This window comes from Trichechus manatus, unplaced genomic scaffold, assembly GCF_000243295.1.
Source record: "Trichechus manatus latirostris isolate Lorelei unplaced genomic scaffold, TriManLat1.0 scaffold00045, whole genome shotgun sequence".
NCBI lineage: Eukaryota > Metazoa > Chordata > Mammalia > Sirenia > Trichechidae > Trichechus > Trichechus manatus.
This window is the reverse complement of record NW_004443981.1, coordinates 6,127,717-6,153,392: the sequence shown is the minus strand read 5'-3', so window position 1 is coordinate 6,153,392 and position 25,676 is coordinate 6,127,717. Positions and strand designations below refer to the sequence as shown.

At 39.8% G+C, this 25,676-nt stretch overlaps 1 protein-coding gene across 2 annotated transcripts in view; it reads right to left on the bottom strand.

Moving 5' to 3' along the window:
- Positions 1-25,676, bottom strand: part of UNC79 (unc-79 homolog, NALCN channel complex subunit) — a 242,971-nt gene that overhangs the window by 118,446 nt on the left and 98,849 nt on the right. For both annotated transcript variants that reach the window (XM_023731755.1, XM_004376690.2), the window contains exons 11-18: positions 17,939-18,168; positions 16,120-16,291; positions 14,515-14,745; positions 11,838-12,028; positions 10,549-10,672; positions 8,007-8,147; positions 4,917-5,138; positions 2,697-2,924 (exon numbers count right to left, since the gene is read on the bottom strand). In XM_023731755.1, coding sequence (XP_023587523.1) covers positions 2,697-2,924; positions 4,917-5,138; positions 8,007-8,147; positions 10,549-10,672; positions 11,838-12,028; positions 14,515-14,745; positions 16,120-16,291; positions 17,939-18,168 — 1,539 coding nt within the window. The remainder of the gene's footprint in view (positions 1-2,696; positions 2,925-4,916; positions 5,139-8,006; positions 8,148-10,548; positions 10,673-11,837; positions 12,029-14,514; positions 14,746-16,119; positions 16,292-17,938; positions 18,169-25,676) is intronic.

Below are 25,676 nucleotides of genomic sequence, written 5' to 3'. Positions count from 1 at the left end.
TGGAAACAGCAGTCAGGAAATCAAAAGATGCATTGCACTGAGCAAATCTGCTACAAAAGAACTCTTTAAAGTGTTGAAAAGCAAGGATGTCACCTTGAAGACTAAGGTGCGCCGGATACAAGCCATGGTATTTTCAATTGCATAATATGTATGCCAAAGCTGGACAATTAATAAGGAAGACTGAAGATGCCTTTGAATTGTGGTGTTGGTGAAGAATATTGAATATACCATGGGCTGCCAAAAGAACGAACAAATCTGTTTTGGAAGAAGCACAACCATAATGCTCCTTAGAAGGAAGGATGACGAGACTACGTTTTCATACTTTGGACATGTTGTCAGGAGGGATCAATCCCTGGAGAAAGACATCATGCTGGTAAAGCAGAGGGTCAGCAAAAAAGAGGAAGACCCTCAACAAGATGGACTGACACAGTGCAACAATGGGCTCAAGCATAATAACGATTGTGAGCATGGTGAAGGACTGGGCAGTGTTTCGTTCTGTGGTGCATAGCGTCACTATGAGTCGGACTTCATGGTATCTAACAACAACAACAATTACTGGTACGTCTCATTAGTATAGTGGTGAGTATCCCTACCTGTCATGTAGGAGACAGGGGTTTGATTCCCCAACAGGGAGGCTGGTGTATATTTTGGAGCCCTGGTGGTGCAGTGGTTAAGAGATTGGCTGTTAACGGAAAGGTCGGCAGTTCGAATCCACCGTGCACTCCTTGGAAACTCTATGGGGCAGTTCTACTCTGTCCTATAGGGTCTCTATGAGTAGGAATTGACTCATAGGCAACAGGTTTGGGTTTTTTGGCTCATCACTGTAGCGGACCCCTGGCGGCGCAGTGTTTAAGTGCTCGGCTGCCAGCCAAAAGATAGGTGGTTCGAACTCACCAGCCAAGCCATGGAAGAAAGATGTGGCAGTCTGCTTCCATAAAGATTTATGGCCTTGGAAACCCCATGGGGGCAGTTCTACTCTGTCCTACAGGGTTACTATGAGTCAGAATCTACTCAATAGCAAAGGGTTTGGGTTTTTTTGTTTGTTTGTTTTATTACTGTAGCAATCTTTGTTATTAGCTCCCAAGCCAGAGAACATGAATTTGTCCTAAACATTCCCCTGACTAAACACCAACTAGACACCAAGTGCTGTTGATTCTCTTCCATAGATATCTTTCAGGCCTATCCTTTCTCTTCATCACCACCTGCACTGCTTTACTTCAGGCTCCCATCTTTTCCTTCCTGAGTTACTCTATCTCCAGGTCCAAATCTCCTGATCTAGCCCCCGCACCGGAAGAATGAATTTCTCAAAATCATCGGATTGTGTCTCTTCCCTGATTAAAATTCTTCAGGATTTCTCCATTGTATCCAAGACAAACTCCAAACTTCCTAGTTTGGCAAGACAGAGTCCTTAATAAAGATGAATGTAAACCTGAGCCTATCTTTCCAGACTGAGCTTTCAGTACTTTCCATCCTTCTTCCTGCTCCAGCAATACTGAACTACTCGCAGCTTCATGAATGTATCTTTCCCTCCTTTCCTCTATATCATTTAAGCATGTTGTATTTTGGGTCTGAAAAGTCCTCTCCCCTACTGTCTTCATCTCATCAACTCCCACTCTTTCTTCACGTATAAACTGGGGTGTCACCTCTTCCAGGAAGACCTTCCTGATCCCTGTCTCACCACTAAGCTAGTCTTATTGTCCCTTCTCTACTCATACAGCTACCTTGTTCATACTTCTATCATAATGCTCATCACGCTTTCTTACATTTATTTAAATGTCTTCCTGATTAGACATTAAGTTTCTTGACTTTAATTTCTATTTTCTCATAATCTATTATTGTAACTGTTTTATAGTAAGAGCCTAATGGCTGTTGTTAAAAGACCGTACTACAAAGATGTTATATTGAGATGGGTAAGAATAATGAGTTAAATGGGCTGAAGTACTTAAAAACCTGACGAAACTCTTTACTGCATGTGTGTAAAGTGAAAAAAAGAAGTCACTTTCAACCCTAAACAAACAATAGAGAAAAGGAAGAAAAAGAGAAGATGGCAACCACCAGCTCAAAGAATTTAGATTCATCTACTTATGATGATACGAAGGTATTTTGGTGATGTGTGTGTCTTAGACAGAAAACAGACTAAATGAGGAATAGTGAATGTATGGAGTAGCTAATGTATAACATATACTAGCTGTTTCCTGTTTAGACCATTTTCTTGGAAAGCAGGAAATAAAAGCAACCAGAAAAAGGAATGAAGATTTTATTGATTGCTGATGAAGTCAACTGCTTCTACAAACTGAGGTTACCCAAGAATTCTCAGTGTCCATATACAATCTATTTACTTAATATTTGATACGTATATTTCACAGTATTTTCTATTCTTTATACTTGGTAATAGAACTTCATAATAAAAGTTCTCTCAAGAATACCAGTAATGCCTGTATTCATGAAAATCGCATGAATGGAGGTGCTACAACCCTAATTCAAGCCACTTAATAGAATTCTGTATAGTTTAGTTCCATCTCACATCCCTTTCCAGAAGCCTAAGTTGGTGGAAGTAACAGGAAAACTTTTTTTTTAACACAGTCTCACATAAAACCCAGCATGAAGCATAATACTGGAGGAAGACTCCATTACACGAGCTACTGCAGTCTTTATTACTGTTATACATGGGTCATCTCATTTCTTCAACTGCTTACCACCAGCCGGCTTTCTTCTTTGGGAGCTAGTCTCTCCAGGAGTTCACAAGCAAGCTGATAGCAGAGAATACTAGACTGACATAAGTTACACTCGATTGCTTTTTCGTCCTTCTGGCAGGTGTGGGAGCCCCCCCAGGGGGCTTGGAAGACATTGTTTATAATGGAAATAATGTCCTTTGACAAGCTGTGCTCTAAACCCATCGTGATCCCATCATCTTGTAACTCCATCTGAAAGACATCCAAAAGAAGGCCAAAAAGAAATTTGGTCCTTTTATCCAATATTTCACTGGCACACTACTTGGGGATAATTTTCACTAACTGATAGCAATGTTAAATTATTTAAAGACAATACAGGCTTCTAGATCATGACTATACATTGCTTTCTATGAATTAATCTAAAAAGCAAATGAACATAAGATAAAATATTGAGAATCATTTTTTAAATCATGTAGGAGATTTAAAAGAGAGTTATCTTTTAAGCTCACTGCTTTGTGAGATTTTACACATCTTAAAAATGCTGCCCCTCGCCTACTTCTCAGATCTTGGTTCCTAAATATCATTATCTGCTAAAAGGAACCAGGGATCCTTGGAAAAATGACTGGTTCCAAGGCTGGGGCTAGGAAAATAAAAAATGAGCCTGGAATATTTTGTCATGCCAAAAACTAAGGAAGTACTCCAAGAATGATGAGGACATGTCAAAATAACACAGACGCCAACTTGAAGAGACTCCTGCTGGGCAAATATGGGACAATATGAGCAACAACATAAATAATTATAGTAACAGATTATAACCTATTGAATAAAATGAGAATCCATGAGTACATGCTGGTATAAGTAGCTAAGTAAATAAATACATAGACAAGATAGAAGGCAAATCTCTTCCTTCAGGAGAATGCCATCTAATAAATTTAGAAGAAATTGATGGAATTAGAAAATTATCATTTGGCAACCATGATAGTAATAATTGATTTAGGCATGAATTATCCACAAATACTAAAAGTAGTGGGTGAAATTCTGATGAGAAACAGCAAGTTTCATAGTCTTAAAGATCTCCTCACAACTTACTTACTAATTCAAAGAGGAAAACAGTGACTTTAAACTGGAGAAAAGCGGCAGAAATCTCCTTAACCAGGTGATCAAAGTTAACCAAGTAACAGGTTAATGGGACAAACTGACAACATGTGCCTCCTGGTATGATGCACTGAAAAGAACATAGCATAACTTCTATAGTACTCCTGCCAACAATGCATGATCCAAATCAAGTCATAAGGAAATATCAGCTGAAAAACTGAGGTGCACTCTACAAAATAACTGGATTTACTCTTCAAGGACATGAAAGACAAAAAAATGAGTGATGAATGGCTCCAAATTAAAGAAGACTAAAGAGACAGGATGAATAATTGCCATGAGTGATCCTGAATTGCATCCTGGATCAAAACAAGTTTTTCTTTTGCTGTAAAGGTAAAGTTATTATTATTAGATCATTAAAATGAATAATTTCTATAATTTAGAAACAATAGTTTGTAACAATGTTAATTTCAGGATTTGGCTAACTACATGGTTATGCAAGAGAATATTGTTATTTTTTAGAAAATACACACTAAAATGTTTAGGGATAAAGTTGCATGCCTGCAATTTACTCTCAAATGGTTCATAAAAAATTATACATATACATAAATACACATGTAGAGAAAGAGAAGTAAATGTGGTAATATGTAACATCTAAAGAATTGGGAGAGGAGTGTTTGGCAATTTTTTGCACTACTCTTGCAACTTTTCTGTAAGCTTGAAATTATTTCAAACTAAACAGTAGAAATATTATCCTGACCAAAGCATTTTTAACTTCTCTTTAAAAGTTTCCTTTAAAAATCAGTTTATAATATATAATAAAATTGGCCTCATCACTATAGAGCTATATCTGGCTCTTCCCAACAATAGTATTATCCCATTTATTTGCCCAATGTATTCACCAAATTGGTTCTAATGACACAAGGGTTTTCTAAATTCAACTCCCTTGTCATATGTCAACATCATTGCAGATATTCATACAAGTATTTTTCAGACTTTTTAGGAAATTCTCACAGGAGTTTGCAACATGTTTTAAGTAACACTGCATCATTTCAGTAAATATGCAGATGCCCAACATAGAGAAAGAATCACTATACAGTGCTTTCTCTCATTCTTCACCTCAAAACTAAATGAAGCTCATGCTTCAGCTACCTGCTTCAGGAGAAGATCAAACATGAGGATGAAACAATTCAGATTCATTTCATCATCTTCACAATCAAAGTCAATAGTCCTTCCTCCTGGGTGTCCAAAATTCTTGAAAGGGCTACGAAATGGACTACGTATAGGACTTCGAAATGGACTCTGGAAAGGACTATGAAATGGACTCAGCATATTGTGCTGAACTCGTCGACCAGGATCAGAAGCAACACTCACCTAGAAGAAAGAACATTAGCACATATAAATGAACTTGCAAAAGCTCGAATGACTGTATAAAATATTTGACAACTTTGTGGAAGGTATTTCCAGCTGTCACAATGATTTCCTTCTTTATGCAATGGCGTTAGTATCTCCAAATACTATGGAGCCTCTCAAAATATAAAAACAAGAACTACTACCATCCAAATTTTCTGACTAATTGTCATGTGAGTGAAACATCAGCACTCTAAAGTGAGCTGTATTTGCCATTACATTTTTCATCCCATCAAACATTTCAAAATATACTAAACTGTCTGAATCTACTAAAAACCACACACCAAAAATGAGAACTTACAAAAGTAAAATATTGCAAAATAATTTTTAAAATCATAGCACAGAATCTCAGATTGACATGACTGGTTAAATAAGAATAGCCTCTGGGGATTATAATTATTAGACTATCCTGGGAAAACTTAATCTATGCCAAGCCTATTGTACTGGTTATTCTCCATTTGCCCACCCTAGCCCCATGCAAGACCCTAACTGCCCTCCTCTGCTCTGCTCTGTGCTCCAAGATGCTGTGGACTGTGTCTCTCCTGGCTCCCTTGCCGACTGGCTTCCAGTAGGGTTCAGTCGATGGGAGGCACCAGCAGAGGATCTGAAGTGGAAGGAGAGAGAGGTAGGAATATTTCTCCCCACCGCTGCCTGCTTTGGCAGTATCTCCATCACTCTTTATAGCTCCCCTAGTGAACCCTTCCTCCATAGCTTCAGCTCCCACTGGGTTCCAGGAACTCTTTCCCTTGTCCCTCCAGTCCTAGGGGCAGGGACAGATCATGCAATAAGGTACACACAGGCTTATTTGTGCTTAGTTTCTAACCTGTAGTGCACAGTTTCACACAGGTTTCACCACATTTGTGATGTGGTGAAATACTTGTGAAATTGTGTACTACAGATTAGTAAGTAAGCACAATTAAGCCTGTGCCTACCTTGCTGACTGTAAGCCTGTGCATACGTTGCTTACTGGTTAATCCATCTCTGCCTAGGGGTATAATATAATATATACCTATTATATACATACATATGTATATATAGGGAGCCCTGGTTAAGTGCTTAGCAGCAAACCCAAAGGTTGTCAGTTTGAACCCACTCAGCACTCCACAGGAGAAAGAGTTGAGGATCTGCTCCATAAAGATTCCCATTGCCATCGAGTCAATTCCAACTCATAGTGACCCTATAGGACAGAGCAGAACTGCCCCCATAGAGTTTCCAAGGCTGTAAATCTTTGCGGAAGCAGACTGCCACATCTTTTCTCCCGCTGCGGGTTCAAACTGCCGACCTTCGGTTCCGCCGACCTTTAGGTTAGCAGCCAAGCGCTTACCCACTGCACCACCAGGGCTCCTCCCATAAAGATTACAGCCTAGAAAACCCTATAAGGCAGTTCCACTCTGTCACATGGAGTCACTACGAGTCGAAAATCAACTTGACGGCACCTAACAACAACCGTTATACACACACACACATACTCTTGCAGGACTCCAGGTGCCTCACTAACCTTTATCTGCTCCCTTAACCTTTCCCATAACTCTATAAGCAGCATCTCTATTCAAATCTCTTCATTTGGACCATCTGAGATAAATTCTGCAGCAGGACCCTAACTGACATATCTATATATCACTCTCAAATCATATCTTCTCTCTTAAAGACCTAGCTACTAACTAGAAAGTTCCTTGAGCAGCAATTCTAAGGTAAAGAGGAAGCGCACCCCACTACGACTCAGAATACCTGGATATTGGCAATGTTATCTACGGCAAGTCACTTCACTTTCTGAACCTCAGGTCAAGTATTTATAAGATGAGGATAATGATTTCTTCCCTGACTGCCTCACAGGATTCTGTGAGAATCAAATGATATCATTCATTGTGAAAACATTGCACAGTATACAGTACTACACAAAGGGATGTAATATTAAAGGGTATGGAAGAAAGAAATAAAATCATAAATGTTTGGCAGCTGGATCCTAATGGGAGGATGAGAAAAAGAGTAATAATTAAAAAAAAAAAAAGCACTGAATATAAACTATGATCCCATGATCATGCTACATTTTCCAGCCACTGGACCTAAAGTGGAACGACTAGAAGCCTGTGGTCTACAGCAGAGAAACGTTTATGGAGAGAAGCTTGACAAGGAGAGAGTCAAGAACAGTTCTTGCCAATCGTCAGAGAAGAGTCCAGATTTCCAAATCTCTCAATTATAGTCTGCGGATGTCAGTACATCTGCTGAAACCCTATAACATTGCTGGTCTTTCACAGAAGAAAATATTGAAAATTTCCAACACTTTTCATACACTTCAGACAAGACTATATTGACTTTTCTCATCCACAAAAGTACAAAGGGGTCAAAAAAAAATTAGCTCAGTGGCTCAAAGTCACAGCATTTACTCACAGTTACCACGAGTTGATTATGTCTTCCCAAAACTCAATACAAAAAAAAAAAAAAAAAAATCCACTCCCTTCATCCCCAAAGTGAAGCACTGGTCTGCCTAGTGTCTGGTGAATAATATTTATTCATCAGGAAACAACAAAATGGAATAGTACCAAAAAAGCTTCTCCTGTTCCTTTCATCAACGGTGAGAGACAGCTAGTAGGGGCAATTCAAAGGAGAAAAATTCAAAGGAAAATGAAAACTCAGTAACTTATAGATTATACCAAACCTACCTTAGATAAATGTTTTCTATCACTGAATGTGATTTAAAGATTAACAGAGTGAGATGGAATGAAAAAGCATTTTCAAAGAAGTTTACTATGATACCAGCTTCAGACCCAGTGTAACTGACAAGGGTTTTCAAAATCTTAACAAGCAAGACAAAAACAGTGTGGCAATAATTACCCTTCGAGCTGCAAGGTTCCCTGCCAATTCATTGACTCTTGATTTTCTTTGATTTGCCAGTTCTTTGACAGAATTAACTCCATCAGAAAACATACTTATTAATAGCTGAAGTGGAACCATGATGTCTAACTCCGATAACACCTGGGAAAAAAGGCATAAATCCCCCCCAAAATATGTAAACTTTCAAACTCAACAAAACTACATTTAACATTTTTTCCAAAGCAAACTATTGAACATAAGGACATTTTGCCTTATACATTCTGAATATCAGCACAGTCATGCTTAATTTCTTGTACTAAGAAAATCAAAGGTATCATTCCCTGCCTCCCACATCCAATAAGTCGCCATGTTCTATTAAAAGTATCTCTTGACACTCTCTCCTCCTCTCCATACCCACTGCTCCTGTCTTAGTTCATTATCATCTTTCTCCTGGACTATTGATAGTTTGCGAACAATCATCCTATCCCTCCCTGGTCTATCCCCTCTCTGATCTATCCTCATCATTGATGAGAATGCCCTATATGATCCTGCCTTCTGGTGCAATCTCAGGTATCCTTCTAACCCCAAACCAAGTCACCTTAACTGTAATGACTTTTCTGGAAATAGATGCCTCCTTCTTTCAGACAGAATTAACCTATCCCTCTTCTCTGCTTTCTTCAACTTTATACATATGTTTATTAGAGCAATTATCACTTTTTATTATATTTAATTATCTACTACTATCCCTCCCACTGAGCTTCTTGAAGAAAGGGAGTATGAGGAAAGGGCCATTTTTTTTATCCCTTTTTATCCCATGCCTATCACAGTGCCAGGCACATAGGAACTCTATAAATGTGTCTACAACTAATAAACGAATCAACTCCCTCCACTATATTTTCCACTCTATTCACCACATGGAACAAACTGGAGTAGTGGTTTAAAACCTTCCTCAACTGCAGTACCCTGTCTTCAAACCCAAGTGTGTGAAGCCCCATCTGTAAAGCACGTTAACTGTAACTGCTCTAGGTCTGGTGGAAGTAGAGGTTTACAGTACTGCTGCTCACCCCTCCGATGGCATAGCTTGAAAACCACTTTGTTTTTAATCCATTTCAATACTCAGTAACTGAGACAACATCTAGCCATCTGCAGAAGTATTGGCTTTTCCTAAAATTAGAAATTATCTTATCAATATCTATTGTGAGGGATAGAAAGTTAAAATTCTGGGTCCCAAAGGAAACTTTTTTTTTTTTTAATGGCCCCTTTACTCTTTGTTAGTTGTGAAAAATATTGGTTCCTTAGTTTAGAACCCAGAAACGGACCTCCACAACTTTAAGTGCTAATGGTATCACATCTTTTCATGAGCTCCCAGAAATGTGTTCGCACCCACAGTTAATCTAAACATTGAGTCTATCCTCATTTTCTGAAATTGTCCAAACTTTGTCAGGTATTCAACTCAATTTAATAAACTTTTATTGAACATTCACTAAACGCACGGTATGTGCCAGATGCTGGGAAGAGAGGGTGAGAGAAGTTGTAAATTCAAAGATGAATAAGACATGGCCCCACACTCAAGGTTTGTAATTAGGGAGAGAAAGACAAAAACTAACTATAAGACAGAAATAGAACACAATTCACAAGAGAACCTGTATGAATATTAGAGCAAGGAATAATGAATTCTGATGAAAAGAGGGGGGTGTAAAGTAGCAAAAATCTTCACAGAGAAAATAATTTCTGAGTTGGACTTTAAAAGGATAACTTGGATTTTACAAATGGAGAAAGGAAAGAAAGTCATTCCAGGCTGAAGGAACAGCATGAACTACTCCCTAAATCAGCAGCTCCCAGCCTTTCCAAGGAAAGGAACTATTTAATATCAAAAGATTATCAGAATCCCACAAGACAGCTATTTAGCATTCACTGACTGAAGAATACATAAGGACAAAGAACTACTACGAATTCAGTAATGCTATTGCATAAACTTTTCTTTTGTTAATGACAACTATAGCTACATACATTTTTAAATACAGTCATTTATCTATGCATATGAAATATTAGTCTACAAATGGTTCTCAGCAAATGTATGTATCTATTGATTCTTTGCATTAAGTCCCTGCTCCTCTACCCTGGGATCTAAAGCCCATAAGCTAAGAACTACAGACAGTCCCCGGATTACTAATGAGTTCCATTCCTAAATCTGTCTTTAAGTCTATTTGTACATAAGTTGGAACAGTTAGGTGCGGTTCATGTCTAATGTCAGTTAGTCAAATGTCTGTCTTAGTATGTAGTACATAGCGTACTTTTCTATGCATAAAAAACATTAAGAAACGCTTTCAGATACACTAAAACATCTTTAACATAATAGTACAGTAATAATAATAATAATGTTTTGATGCACATAACAAAGTAGTGCCTGTTTGTTATTATTAACCATTGCATATACCTCAAATTTTTAACATAATAGGCTTTACGGGGGTTGGTTTATAACTATGGGTTGTACATAAGCTGAACGTTCCTAACCCAGGGACTGCCTGTATTGCCCAAAATCATGAAAGAATCATTTACTTACATGAAGCCATAATAAAGCTTGCTCCTGCACAGAGGAGGGGTATCCTGTGAATCGACAACTAATAAAGCCAAACATCTCTTCCATTGAAAAAGGTAGAGGACAGAGCTCACTGTCAAACATTTTGCTGGAAAAGCAGAGCAACAAAAGTAAATGACCAATGAGCATATACAGTCGGTGCTCCATATCAGCAGGTTCCACATCCACGGATTCAACCAACCACAGATCGAAAATATTAAAAAAAAAGAAAAAAAAAGTTATGTTGTTGGTGACGTGTGTACTTCGGCCTATGATGGTTACATCTGTACTGAACATGTACAGACTTTGTTTCTTGTCATTATTCCCTAAACAATACAGTGTAAAAACTATTTACATAGCATTTACATTGTATTAGGTACTGTAAGTAATCTAGAGTTGATTTAAAGTATACGGGAGGATGTGCATAGGTTGTATGCAAATACTACGTCATTTTATATAGGGGCTTGAGCATCTGAGGATTTTGGTATCCGCAGGGGGTCCTGGAACCAATACCCTGTGGATACTGACAGACGACTGTATAGGGTCTGCTATTGAGACCAAAACATTTCTAACTATATGTGGAGAGTCAAACAACTTTAGATTTGTCTGTGTTCTGAACTGTTGTTAGCATGCCCATTTTAATGTAACGGAATAGTTTATGTCATTGGGATAGATATCTATAAAATAAATAGTTCATATGGTTGCTAAAAACATTAGTATTACTACTTACATTGAGTCTAACAGAAGGAATTGCATATCTAAGGAATTCGGAATTTCTCCCTGGCACCTAAAAACATTTTTATTTTATGTTTTTCCCACCATAGCCAATCATAATTATACTTTAAAATAATCTAACAGTATGGTGTGTCTGCATAGTATTCTGTGGAGCCCTGGTTGCACAGTGGTTAAGTACTCAGCTGTTAACCAAAAGGTCAGCGGTTCGAACCCACAAGCAGCACCATGGGAAAAATATGGGGCAGTCAGCTTCCTTAAAGATTACAGCCTTGGAAACACTATGGGGCAGTTCTACTCTGTCCTATAGGGTCTCTATTAGTTGGAATCGACTCAACGTCAGTGGGTATTTAGTATTCCACAAGAATCTTTTCTGAACAATTCTAAATCATCTTATCGTGATTTGTAATAGCTATTTCATTTTGGGGGCTTCAAATTTCTCCGTAAGTTTGTTAAAACTTATATAAAATGCTTAGCACAGTGCCTGGCACATAGTAAGACATCATTATAATTACAGTGACCTCATTAAACTACTTACCCACCTTAATACTTCCCTGAATTCCTTCAACTGATGATCTGGTACTTCTGTTCTGATGGCTTCCAGCCACTCTGGCATAATACACTCCCACACAGACTGACTGATCACATTGTAGGGGATCAGGCAGAGGATTCGGTTGAGACCTTCCTTCAACTGAGTCACCGTGCTGCAAGACTTATCCCAGTATCCGCCAACCTAATGGGATTTCCAGCGCCACAGAGAAAAAGAACAGAATGCACTTGTTACAATTATACTCAAGGACTTCCTAAAGGAAATGAGTACAGAGAAAGATCGCAATCCATTACAACTGAGTCCTAAACCAAAGATCTTCAGAATGAGATTTTTAAGAATCCACAAACCACAAGGATCAATTAGCTATTAAAAAAAAGAAAGCATACCCACAGATAAGTCTAAATATTTATACGGATTAAATCTGAACTATTCTATTGCAGACTTGCCAAATCACACATAAATTAAAACACCAAACACTTATTCCTGACCAGATGAACATTTTATCGGAGCATTATTGTTTCAGAAGTTTGACAAACCCATTACAATATGTGCAGTTTTACTTGCGCTCCAGAATAACACAGATTTTCACTACTGTATGCTTTGTATTGAAGATTTTTTATTATGGAAAATAAAATGGAAGAGAATGATTTTTTTTCCTGTGCTGCATATTCTGCCACATTTTTTCCCCTAAGAATGCTCTAAGGATGGTTGAATCTGTGAATAAAAAACACTGTTATTTTTTACTGCTTATAATAGTATATTAATTTTCTACAGCAGTAAAGTATTAAAACCAGAAATTTAGGTTCTGCTTATAATACTGCCACTAGATAAAAATCCTATATCCTTATTATGAGCATCAAAATAGCAAAGGGTTGACTGGTCCTGAGTCTTCACCATGTAACACAAGATTTGTGGGAAATGATCTTATTTTAAATGAATCCATTTTTTTTATTTTCAACTATTATATCCAGAATTCTAGACTATTCCAAAGAATCAAATCAATCCTATATTAAATTTCAGTATCTCTTTGGTGTGATACTGACCAAAATACAAGATGACCACAAATACAAGTGACTACATTTCTAGGATTTGTTTTGTTTTTGGTAGTTACAGCCCAGACTCAGAAGAGCAAACACTGGTAATGTTGCAGGGCTTCAAACCGCTTCTTCCCGGTTCAGTCATGGCCGAGGAAGCAAAACCGAAACAGACCCGAATTTTTTAAATTTGGGTAAACCAGAACGATAAGTGGAACGGGAAAAATTACGGGTTGAAGCCCTGCTAGAAACCTAGTCTCCCTCTTAGAAAACAAGGGCAGCATATGCATTGCATAGCAACCAAATCTCTTGCCCGTCGGATTTTGAGCAGAGTTGGAAACAGTGGTGTCCTGCTCAAAGATGGCAGCCAACTGCACCGCTTTGAATGTGTGTCGCTCTCCACAGTCCTGCCAGTAATCCAACCTCCCACATCAGGCTCCTGAAAGGGCTCACTACACCTCTTCCGAGTCTCCCATTCCAGGGCTTTGACCCATAATTTTTCCCATTCTGGTTGTCGTTCTGGTTCCCCCAAATTGTAAAAATTCGGGTCTGTTCCGGTTTCAGTTCGTCGGCCATGACTGAACCGGTTTGAACCAGTTCGAAGCCTTGTAATGTTGAGATCTTGGAATGTATCACTGCTGACGTTCCTTTGGCCATGTAATCATTTCTTTCAGAATCAGATCACACCAATCCTTCACTATTCCAAAAGAAATAACAATAGAAAACATATCAACACAGTCAAAAATGCCAGGAAATGGGAAATTTCCATTATGCAAAAATTTAATTTTATATGTGAGTCAGTAGGTGGCACCCAAGAAGAAAGAAGTATGCTTTGATAAATGCACACACCACTGAGTTTTGGAAGTCAAATAAAAGCTACTCCTTTAGATAGTCTGTGTACTGTTTTATCATTAAATGCCTTATTTTAAAACAGTTTTAAACTGAAAACTGCCTCACAACCTTTTTGAAAATAAGCAGAAAATCACAAATAAAAACAAAACTAAGAAAATACCTTGGGAAAAAAAATTCACGTATTGCTGCCAAAAACTGATTCTGAGTATCCACCTTGCTAGGGTAGACACAAATTATACTGTGTTCAGGAAATATGGGGTCTTCCCAGCTGCACATATGAAGGCTGTGTTCCACTGAGGCAGAAGCGAGAGGATAAGCACAGAAGAATGAGTCCTATCAGCCAGAGGAAAGGGGCATTTTGGCAGGAAGTCCTGCCATACATCTCCAGAAAAATATATGAAACCACAGAAATTGCCCATACTTGAATGGTAGACTTTCCACAGGCTGTAGACTAGAAAAGCACTGACCTTTAGCAACCTCATACAAAGGCTTTTTTTTTTTCCTGTTTCTTGATAAAAATATTCAGTAATTTCAAGAAAGAATATTAAACTCTTAAACATACCTCATAAATTATCTTGCCATCCTTCCCCAACTCAAACCAACATCAAAGTAGCACATTGCCTGAGATGTAGTTACTGTCTTAAACTCATTTAGCTGTACTGACTAAAAGCAAGAAAGATGCTCCTCTCGTACAGACCGGATAACACCATAATGGCTAAGGTAGTATTTCTCCGAATCAAGTCCATCTGTCCAAGCGGGTTCAAGCTGTGGGCCTCCACTTACCCTGGCAAACTCCATTGGTTTAGGAAGAAGGCACATGACCATGACATCAAAGCGAACATCACACACTGTCTTCAGCCACTTGGTGACAAACTGAGGCTTCAGTTTTTCCACCAAACTTCCAACTTCATCATCCATCATATATGCCGTGGAGTGAAACCACTGAAACACCATGGCCACCAGCCTGGCCAAGCTTTCCGTAGGTGTGTTTTCACTGGGTGTGCAGAGGCTTACCTGAAAACAGGCAGATCAGATCCCTGCTTCAGCCTCCAACCATCTTTATGTAATTATTACATGTACATTTAAAGGCAAAAAAAAGTCCCACATAATCCATTTGAAACAGGCAGTGTTATAAATGATGAAAGACTGCTTATCCTGGAAAATGTGTTCCTCTCCAAAAGAAAGGAAGAATTGCAACAATGATTTCCCCTCAGGATTTTGCCTTCCCATAAGCCTTTTCTTCTCTAAGAAATCTATTATGTAATATGCTCTAGATAAAAATAGCTAAGTCTATAAAATGGTATCTCATCAAAATGGTATTTCATCAATATATTCAGTGAAAAACTATCCGTATACATTTCAGTTCTAAAATGATCAGACTTGGCTAAGAATTTTGTATCAGTAATAATTCTGACACTTTGCAGGTCCCCAATTAACCACTTTATAAACAGACTTTTTAAAACAGCTCATCATTCATTAATTCATTCTGAAATAAACTTTTATGGAGCTCCAAGTAGGCTCCAGGCATACAAATAAATAAATAAATAAAACACCATCTCTGCCTTCAAAGAGTTCACAGTAGTATCATGTTGCTAGATAAGTTTTAGTTAGCAAGACATAAGAAATCAACCATTAAATTTCAATTTGGTGAAGACTTTTTCTGGAACCATGTAAAAGTATAAAAAAGATGCATCGCTATGGAAACTTAATCCAGTTCTCCAATGGTCCAAAATAAAAGCCTGCTTCACTGCAGAACTGGTAAATTCAGCTTGCTTGGGACTTCAGGACTGTATGTTTGATCTCTATTGACTGAATCAGTCAATAGCAATCACTTTTCTTGCTAAAAGGACCAAGCTGGTTAGTTTGGCTATAATTTCTGTTTGGCTGCATGCAGACATTGCCATAAAAACACAAAAAGCTCCACAGAGACTGAACTTTCAAGAAAAATTTCAGGTATTTAAGTGTTGAGATGTGAATTATTTGTAAACTATTTAGAATCCACAGTTTGACAATAGACCCTAGCAACTTTCTCATTTGTTTCCTACCAAGAGGTGCATTTCAACCATTCCGGGCCTTGGCACAGTAGGTTCCAACACCTGGCTATTCATTAGAATCAACCAGGAACTTATAAAAAATACTCGAGATTCCAGTTTTATTTGTCTGGAGTGGGATCTGGGCACTGTTTTGTTTGTTTGTTTTTTAAGCTTCCTAGGTAAATCCAGTGTGTAGCCCAGGGTTGAGCGCCACGGCCCTAGAGTATAGTCACATTTCTAAGGTTAATTTTTCACTACTATTTACTTCTTTAAAAAGAACCGAAGAAATTCCTCATCGGTGCAATCTTGGAATGACAAATAAGAAAGTGGAGAATAGTTAACTTCTTTTCCTTACTAAAAACCATATTCCGAATTGACTGAGCAGCCGCTGGTCATGTTTATCATCGTCCTTGTTATCAAAATCAGCATTATCCAAGGAATGGTGGGAAGAGGAAAGGCCCAGCTGCCTCCGGCGATTCAGTTCGTATTCCCGCTGCTCAGCATGGAACTCAGCTTCTTTTAACAAGCTGCAAAAGAGGGGTTTTTTCAAGTTTTACTAGCTAAAAACACTTTATGGATTACAACCGATTCAGAGCCAATTATTTCAAGAGTACGCAGGCATCACTAATTGCTCTCCCTTAAATTGGTACCAGTTACTCCTGGTAGCATATTTCCACTGTCCTTACTTTGTACTACATCTTCATTTCAAAGATTAACAAACTGAGGCAAAAAGAGGCTACTTCCTACAGTCAGTTAGAATCAAGTAGAACTGATGCCTTCTGGCTTCTGGTTTGCCAACCATCTCACCAGAAGCCAAGGCTTTCATTTCTATCTTAAAGCTCTGTGGACCAATGTGCATGATAAAAGGAAAGATTGGGGAACTGGTATACAAATGGAAAAATATTCAATATCTAGCATTCAAAGACCTGAAAGTAAAGCAATGAAGATTTTTTTTTTCAATCTGCTAGATAAATAACAGTTTTTAAAAATAACAATACCCAATGTTGGCAACAGTGCAGCCAAAACAAGCAACGTAAATTCATATATACACTTTGAGAAGCAATTAAAATATTCATACCATTTGACCCAGTAAAGTCACATCTGGTAATCTACTCCAAGACAATTAAAAATATAGGAACAGCGTTATGCACAAAAACATTTATCCCAGAGTTATTTGAAATAGTTAAAAAAAAAAAAAAGGGAAACAATCCAAATGTGTAATGATAGAGGAAAATAAAGAATAGGTTATATCTAGAGGAGTCGCCTGTATCTACTTAAAAAATGATTAAAATGGAAACTACACAGCAAGATGAAAAAGAGTTAAGGGTATAATGACATATCAAAAAGAACTGTGGATACACTGCGGTTAAATAAAACACGCATTTGAATAAAACTAGAAGAACATGTGCAAAACTGATGATGATTATGATAACAGTGGCTGATTTGGGGTTTTGGTTTTTCTTTTTAATCTGACAAACACTTATTGCACTTCCGCCTTGTGTCTCCTGTAAGAGAAACACGATTTAATCTCCGGCCTTAAAAATTTACGTTCTATTTTTGTAATCTTGCCTCAATAAATATTACACAAAAACACAACTCTAGAGGTTATCCTTTTTCTGTCACATGTTAGAAAGAGAAAACTCCAGCAGCCTGCAGGACCCCCAGTCTTACTCCACAGACTCATAGTGCACCCCAGTACCAAGGTACTTGGAAATCTCCCAGCCAAGCTGCCCGCGTCCGGGTTGGTTAGTTCAGGCGTCCCTCCCCTCTCCTCACTGGCTAACGCTGCTGTCAGTCAGGGCTCAGGAGTCTATACTCCAATCCTCACTGACAGTGGCTCACTTCATCCCCTAAGCATTCAGTGCTATCACTGCAGTCACCCTACTGGACACAGTCACGTGCTTATGCTTTTCTAGTCGCTTCTGGACCGTAACTGGAAGGCGGACAATGCACTTTATTCTGTCTCCCAAGCGCCTAACGGAGTGGCTGGCATTTTATTAAAAAAAAATTTGTTTGAATGAATGAAATAAAAGACCATCATGGCAACAATGTGGGAAGATGAGCGCTAGGCTGAGGGCATCTGAAGTTGAATTAAAAGTGCGCATTTCAGTGTGCAAGGGAGCTCAGAGCCAAGGTGGTGTTTTCAGAGCAAGCTTCCAGCGAACTGCGGTTACCTAATCACGGCCTCCACGGTGCAGACGAGCTCCTCGGCGCCACATTCCCGGGTGTTGATGGGTGGTGGGGAAGTCTGATAGAGGTGCGTTTCCGCCGCGGCTCCCACTTCGTTACTATGATGATTTGAGTGGCACCTCTTGCAGTACCGAACAGGCCTGTTTCCGTGGCGCCCACAGCACCCTGCTGAAAAGCAGGTGACGACTGCCCTTCTAACATGGGAGCTGCAGTTCTGGAAGCAGAAAATGAAACCATTAAACTTAACCGCTGAGGTGAATTTGGCTAATAATTGGGACAAATGGAAACTCAAAGGGCCACAGGAACTGACAGCACATTTCTAAAGAGCTGCTAGTCTCCAAAAATGCAGGATATCTCTAACCAGTTAGACTTCAGCCACAGTTAAAAATAAACGGGAGAAGTGTCTTCTATTAGTGCCAGTGGTGGAAATGTTCTAAGTATCAGCGGAACTGTGTTGGGAAGACCTCTGTAAATTTATCTCTTATGGGGGGTGGGAAGTAGGAATCTTTTTGGGTTATTTTGAGGTAGTATTTCAAGAGCGTTTAGCAGAAATCTGAAGAACAAGAAATTAAAACAGTGACCCAGAAAGAGCACATCACAGCGCATCAGAGTAGAAAAGGAATAATTCTGACTCCAGAATAAACGTGTTCAAAGTTATTCTATCCACCATTTAAACAGCATATTTTCATTGCAAGCTAATCTTCCCTTGTCCCATTCAAGGCAAGTAGGTGGTTGTACTGCACTGAGCTGATGTCCCCACAACAGGGCTTTGCATCCTACCATATGCTTTCTCTGTGAAGACCTTGAAACACCAGTTCACACCAGAGGAACACACCAAAACCCAGCAAGCACCATCCAAAGAATTGACCACTGACATCCACTACAGAAAAGGCGTCACAGATGAAGTGATGGAAATGAGGAAAGTGAAGTAGCATAAGAGAGATTCCAAAGTTCAGCGAGGCCATTGTCAGTGCTGACCTGACAAGCAGGCAGAGGGGTGAACAGCATCCATGGGAAGCGATTGGAGGAGGAGACAGAAAACATCCCTGACCGCCTCAAAAGATACATCCTCAAGCCTGTTAGAGATTGACCATAAACTCAATGTCTTCGCATCCAGAGAGCTTTTCAGTCTTTTAGTAGCAGTTTTAAAGATGTAAATACTCCAGGGGGTATAATCCCTAAGCCACTATGAACTAGGAGTTTGGCGGGGATTTGAGAACCCTCCATGACCTATAGCTGGGAGAGGAGACATAAAGGGGAAGAAAGCAGACACAAAACTACATCAAAATGTTGCCAATCACAACTTGAAGAATGTAATCAACATCACTGAATAGTACATGTGGAAACTGTTTCATTTGTGTATATTTTAAGCAACAAAAAAAAAATTAAATTACTTTTTAAAGGGTTGCTAATGTATTATTGAATTGCCCACAGGGACCACCATTTTAACATAAAGCTTGAGTTCCACTTTTATTTTCACAGAAGGCTCCTGGCTCTGGCTAATCTCATTTTCTGAACAGGACTCAGGCCAACAAACATAAAAGCAAGATGGAGATACTTAGACCATAGTATTGTTCAAAATCCCCATCTCTCTATATGTTAACTGTTTTAAGAATTTTAAATTTTTATCATCTATTTTTTACTAACATATTTTTTAAAATTATTTGTTAAAATAAAGCGTGTTTCTTCTGCATCTGAAGCCCTTGTCTTCTTCACTATCCAAGTTATTCAGCCCTGACTTCGCCAAGTGGGTTATTTTTCCTGCTTTGTGGCCTTCCTCTCTTCTTTTATGATAATTATATATGGATGACCAGTGTGGTATTTTTTTCTCTGGTTTACATTTTAGAATGTAACAAATAAGTTCAGATGCATAGAGAAAGGATAAAATACAATCTTTCCAAAAGAATCAGTTATATAAATAATGTAGACACCAATTAAATCAGAAAGAAATCTAATAGCTATCTTGTGAAAGCAACAAAGATTTATGAAATGTGTATTGCACATCCGATACAATACTATCAAACATGTGCCTGCTAGTCCGGGGCCATTGCTGCTTACCAACCGCCTGTCCGCTTTGTGTTTTCGTTCTCCTGTGCATACTAATATGTATTCAAACCTAGGCAAATACTGACACACGTACAATGCCTAGGTTGAGTCCCTGTTCTAGAGAGGGCCTTCCAGCTTTTTCTAGCAACATGTGTGGTCTATTTCCCCTCTCTGGAATCTGGACTGGCCTTGCAATTTCCTTTTGACCAAGGAAATGCTGCAGAAATGACATTGTGTGGCTTCCAAATGTCAGCCTCAAGAGATCTTGCAACTTCTATTCTCATCTCACTCTCTTGAAACACCGCTGCCTTTTGAACAAACCTAGGCTAGCCTCCTGGAGAATGAGACATTTCGTGAACAGAGGGCCCAGACACCCCAGCCATCCCAGCTGAGCCTCCAGACGTGTGAGTGAGGCCATCTGGGACCATCTAACCCCTAGCCAATGTATCAACTAACTACAAACATACGCGTGAGCACAGGCAAGACCAGAGGAAGAATCGCCCAGTTAATCCCAGGCCAAACTACCAACTCACAGATGTGTGAGCAAATCAGTGGCTATTGTAACAAACTACTAAGTTTTGGAGTGGTTTGTTATACCATAACTGAGACAGAAATTGTGTTCAGAAGTTGGGTGCTTCCATAACAAAACCCTAAAACATGTGGTGTTGGTTCTAGGACCAGCCAGCAGGTAGAATCTAGAAAAGCAGTGAAAAGAATAATGCTGAAAACTGGAGGAATGGCCAACAAACTGTTAGTGGAGGCTGATAAAGGCAGTGAGGAAATTGTCATTGGAGGCTATTTTGAAGTAGCAACACAATTGGCAAAACTGTTGGCTGCAATAAGTGAAAGACAGAAAATACACTTAATACACTTGGCAATATGACTAAGGGGATTTCCAGGCTAAATGTTGAAAGGGCCAATTAGTTTCTTTTAACTGTGTTTGATAAGTATGGTGTAATGGATTGCTTTATATGGCCTTTCTCGCCGTGGTCTTGTAGCTCCCACCAAATGACTGGGTGGGGCTATGCAAATAAGGTGCTTGTGGCCCACCAAGGGGATTGGACACCTTGCTAATAATGTAGATAAGGTGCATGGCACCCTTGTGGAAATGGGACCATGCAAATAAGGTGTATGGAACCTTTACAAGGGGATTGGTCAGTTTTGCCATCCCACTAGGCTTAAAATGAGCCATCCCAAGAGGCAGAAAAGGGGGACCTCACTACCACCAAGTAAGAAGAGCTACGAGTGGAACACGTCCTTTGGACCCAGGATCCCTGAGCTAAGAACTTCCTAGACCCAGGAGACAGAGTTGTAACACCAGAGACGGTGAGAGACAGTGAGAAGCAGCAGCAGAGAAATGGCAGCAGCAGAGGCAGCAGAACCAGGAGACTGGCACAGACAGCACAATGGGCTTCCTACCTAACAGAGCAAGAAAGTTGAGCACCTTCAGCCAGGAGGCTTGGTGGCAGAACAGGGTGCCTCCAGGCACTTGTCAGTGGAGCTAGGCTTGCTGACCCGCAGAACTAGAGAGCTGCACGCCTTTGGGCTGAGGCTTACAGGTGGAGTCGGGTGCCTCTGGGCACTTATCAGTGGAGCTAAAGAGCTTTGTAACACTTGCCCAAGCAGGGCAAAGGCTGGGCCAGCCCAAGAGGCCCAAGGGGCTGAGGGGCCAAGGGCCAAGGGCCAGAGAGAGGCCTGCCTGCAGGCATGGCTGAGGAGAGGCTGTCCTGATTGAATAACTGTATCCTGAGTCACTTCTGATCCTGAACTGTAACCTGTTACTTCCCTAATAGACCCCATAACTATGAGTATGCTCTGTGAGTTGTGTGTGGCCATTGCAACAAATTATTGAACCCAGCAGAGAAGTGGAGTGCCATGGGAGGGATGGCGGGTAAAAAGTTTGGAGACAGGAGGTATGTCTGACCTCTGCCTCACAGGAATCAGACTTGGGCTGATGCTGATGAAGATTCTCTCTCCCCCTAGTGAAGTTAGAGGAGGTCAGATGCTGTTGCCATGACATTTTTACAATAAGGTATGGAAGGAGAGAGATAAGCTAAAAAGAGACCCATTCAACTGACAAGCAGAAGTTAGAGGAAATATGGAAGAACCAAGAAGTGGCGCATCAAGGACAAGATGGAGGGAGCAGTCCAACACAAGTGAAGGCAATAGAGAGGTGCATTGGATATAAGAAATTTAAAAACAATAGTAAAACTGACTTTTTCAGTTATTACTGCTATATAACAAACCACTCCAAAACTTAGTGATGTAAAACAAGAGCCACTTAATTATGCTCATGGATTCTATGGGTCAGGAATTCAGACAGGGCATAGTCAAGATGGCTTCTCTCTGCTCCATGATAGCTGGACCTTAACTGGATGACTTGTATGGCTGGGGATATATGGCTAGGGGTTACTCAAACACCTGGGAGCTGGAAGAGCTGGTACTGGAAACCCACTTCTTGGAGAGTTGAAGGATGGACTCAGCTGGGACCTCTGACTAGAGCATCCATACATGGCCTCTCCGTAGACATGGGGCTTGGGCTTCTCACAGCCTGGTGGCTAGGTCCTGACAGGGAACATCCTGCGAGCAAGTGTTTCAAGAGAGCCAGAAGAAAGCTGTATGGCCTTTTATGACCTAGTCTTCAAAGTCACACAGAGTCACTTCTGCCATACTCCATTGGTCAAAGGAAGTCACAAGCTCTCCCAGATTCAAGGATAGGAGACAGAGACCCCACCTCTGATTGGCAAGAGAATCAAAAAATTTGATACTTCCACAGTCAGCCCTCTAGGCACAACTTACTTATATTCCACCCACATGCAAGATGCACTGACTCACTCCCAAGAATCCCCAAAGTCTCACTGTGATGATCACCCCAGACATCGTGGAACAGACACAAGCTGTCTTTGCTGTGCCCTGTCCAAATTCCTGACCCACAGAATCCATAACCATGACAAAATGGTCTTCACTGTCAGGAAGTTTGAAGTGGATTGTCATGGAGAATTTGGAACAGAATTTGGTATCTGGAAGTGAGGTACTGCCTTAATAAAAACCTAAAACATGAGGCAGCGGCTCTGTGACCAGGCAGCACGCAGAAGCCAGAAAGGCCTTGAGGAGATGGTTAAGGAAGTAGATGCGCCCCAGTGGGGGTTAAAGGGAAGTGAAGAAAATATTATTGGAAGCTGGAGGTAAGAGGACCTTTGTTATGCATGGGTAGAACTGCTGGCCAGGTGGTGGGAACTAGGAAATGGATCTAATGAACTCAAGCTCTAGCTAAGGAATTTTTCAGGCAGGGTGTTGGCTTCTTCTAGCTGCCTATATAGTAAAATGTGAGAGGAGAGAGATGGAACAAAAGAATGAGTTACTCCATTTTCAACTAGAATTTAGAGGGGAAATATTGGGCTCAGGATAGTTTTTCCAGCCAGCACAGGATTCTCAATGTAAGAAAAAGTTTCAGGGAAAAATTAAATCCAGGGAGCGATCAGGAATATGTGGACTCGAGGGAGGAAGACAAGGTCATAAATATAAAATCCTATGTTAAGAACTCAGAATTTAAGATGGTGCATCACAGACTCTAGGCGAACAAAAGGCCTTTTAAGGATCTTAAGGGCATACTTCATTATCCTCTCCATTAAACACTAAGTTTTCTAAGAATCTGAAAAGCTTTATTGTCAGCAGCCTCACAGAGAGCCCAAGGCAGAGAAGGAGTTATCTCAAAGAGACGTGTGTGTTTGATTTTTGTTTAATGAAGTAGGTTTGTAAATTGATACATAAAAACTTAAGAGTTTTTAATGGAATTATACTAATAGGGACTGAAAGGGATAAATACAATTCAAACAGAAGAGACTTTTGGACTTCCAAACTTCTATGAGCAAGAAGCAGGCTGAGAAAATGACTCAGCTATAATCAAGAGGCTATTTTTCATGGAAAAGAAAGAATGACTCAGAGGACAGAATCAAGAGTCCAGAAGGTGGACCAAGAGGCACAGAGAACAACCCCTAGGAAGTAAGACCAAGACTTAAGGAACAGATAACATGTGCCCTGCTGAATTTTAGAATTTCTATGAACCAATGACTAGATGCCTCCCACTCCCTCCTTCTTGAAACTAGAGTGTCTACTGTAGTGATCCTATCCCTGTATCACCATTGTACCTTGGCTGTTTGGAAGGCAGATAACTTATCTCTTTCATTCATAGGTCTTCACATCAAGAGAAAGTATACCCAAGGAACCAAGCCCAAGTGCTTCGTCCACATCTGGACTTGATTTAGATGAGAAGATCTTGGGCCTCAAGCCAGGAGTTGTGCATGTGGGAAGGGTAAAAAAATTGTGACCATCGAGAACTGGTTTTTAATTCCCACCCCTTGAATCTGGATGGGCTTGTGGCTGCTTCAACCAATAGAATATGGCAGAATTGATGCTTCTGTGACTTCTGAGACTATATTATTAAAAAACATGCAGCTTCCACCTGGCTGTCTTGGAACTTCCTTTCTTCAGAAGATTCCTATTGGGATACTCCTTTCAGAACTCTGCCATGTTGCTGTAAGAAGGCCAAACCACATGGAGAGGCCATATGAAAGTCTCTAGTCAACAAGACCAACTGAGCCCAGTTTCAAATCACCCCACGCCAAAGGTAAAATATATGACTGAAGAAGGCTTCAGATGATTTCAGCCCCTAGCTAGTCAAGTCTTCCCAGATGAGGCCTCAGAAATCATCAAGCAGTGACAGGCAATCTCCACTGTGTCCAGTCTGAATTCCTGAGCCACAGAATCTGTGAGTATAATAAAATAGCTATTGTTTAATGTTACTAAGTTTTGAGTGATTTCTTACACAGCAGTAATATCTGTAATACCAGCTAAAAGTCAACCTGCTTTTTATTATCACTATGCACTGTTAATTCAAAACAATATCAGTAATAAAATACTTTTCCCAAAGAAAATACTTTTGTTGGTCAAAGTTCTAACAATTCTCTGGTCCCTGTGGAGTTTTAATAATATATGTGCATGTGAAGAATATTGATTATACCACGGACTGCCAGAAGAACAAACAAATCTGTCTTGGAAGAAGTACAGGCAGAATGCTCCTTAGAAGGGAGGAGGGCAAGACTTCATCTTTGGTCATGTTACCAAGAGGGATCAGTCCCTAGTACTGAGGTTCCTGCATAGAGAAGCTCCCAGACCAAGGAAAGACTGATGACAAGGACCTTCCTCCAGAGCCAACAGAGAGAGAGAGCCTTTTCCTAGAGCTGATGCCCAGAATTTGGACTTGTAGCCTACGGGACTGTGAAGAGAATAAATTTGTCTTCATTAAAACCATCCACTTGTGGTATTTCTGTTACAGCAGCACTAGATGACTAAGATAGATGTGTAGGGGGCAGATATCTTGCTTTTTTAGTTTACAGGTCTCTGGATCAAGAGAAGCTGCATCCTCTCCAGATAAGCATAGCATAATTAAAGAAAAAGAACAAAATAGGAGGCCACACACTACCTGATCTCAGAACATACTATACAACCATGGTAGACAAAACAGCCTGGTACTGGTACAACAACAGACACATGGACTAATGGAATCGAATCAAGAGCTCAGATGTAAATCTATCCACCTATAGTCATCTGATCTTTAACAAAGGACCAAAGTCCATTAAATGGGGAAAAGACTATCTTTTTAACAAATGGTGCTGG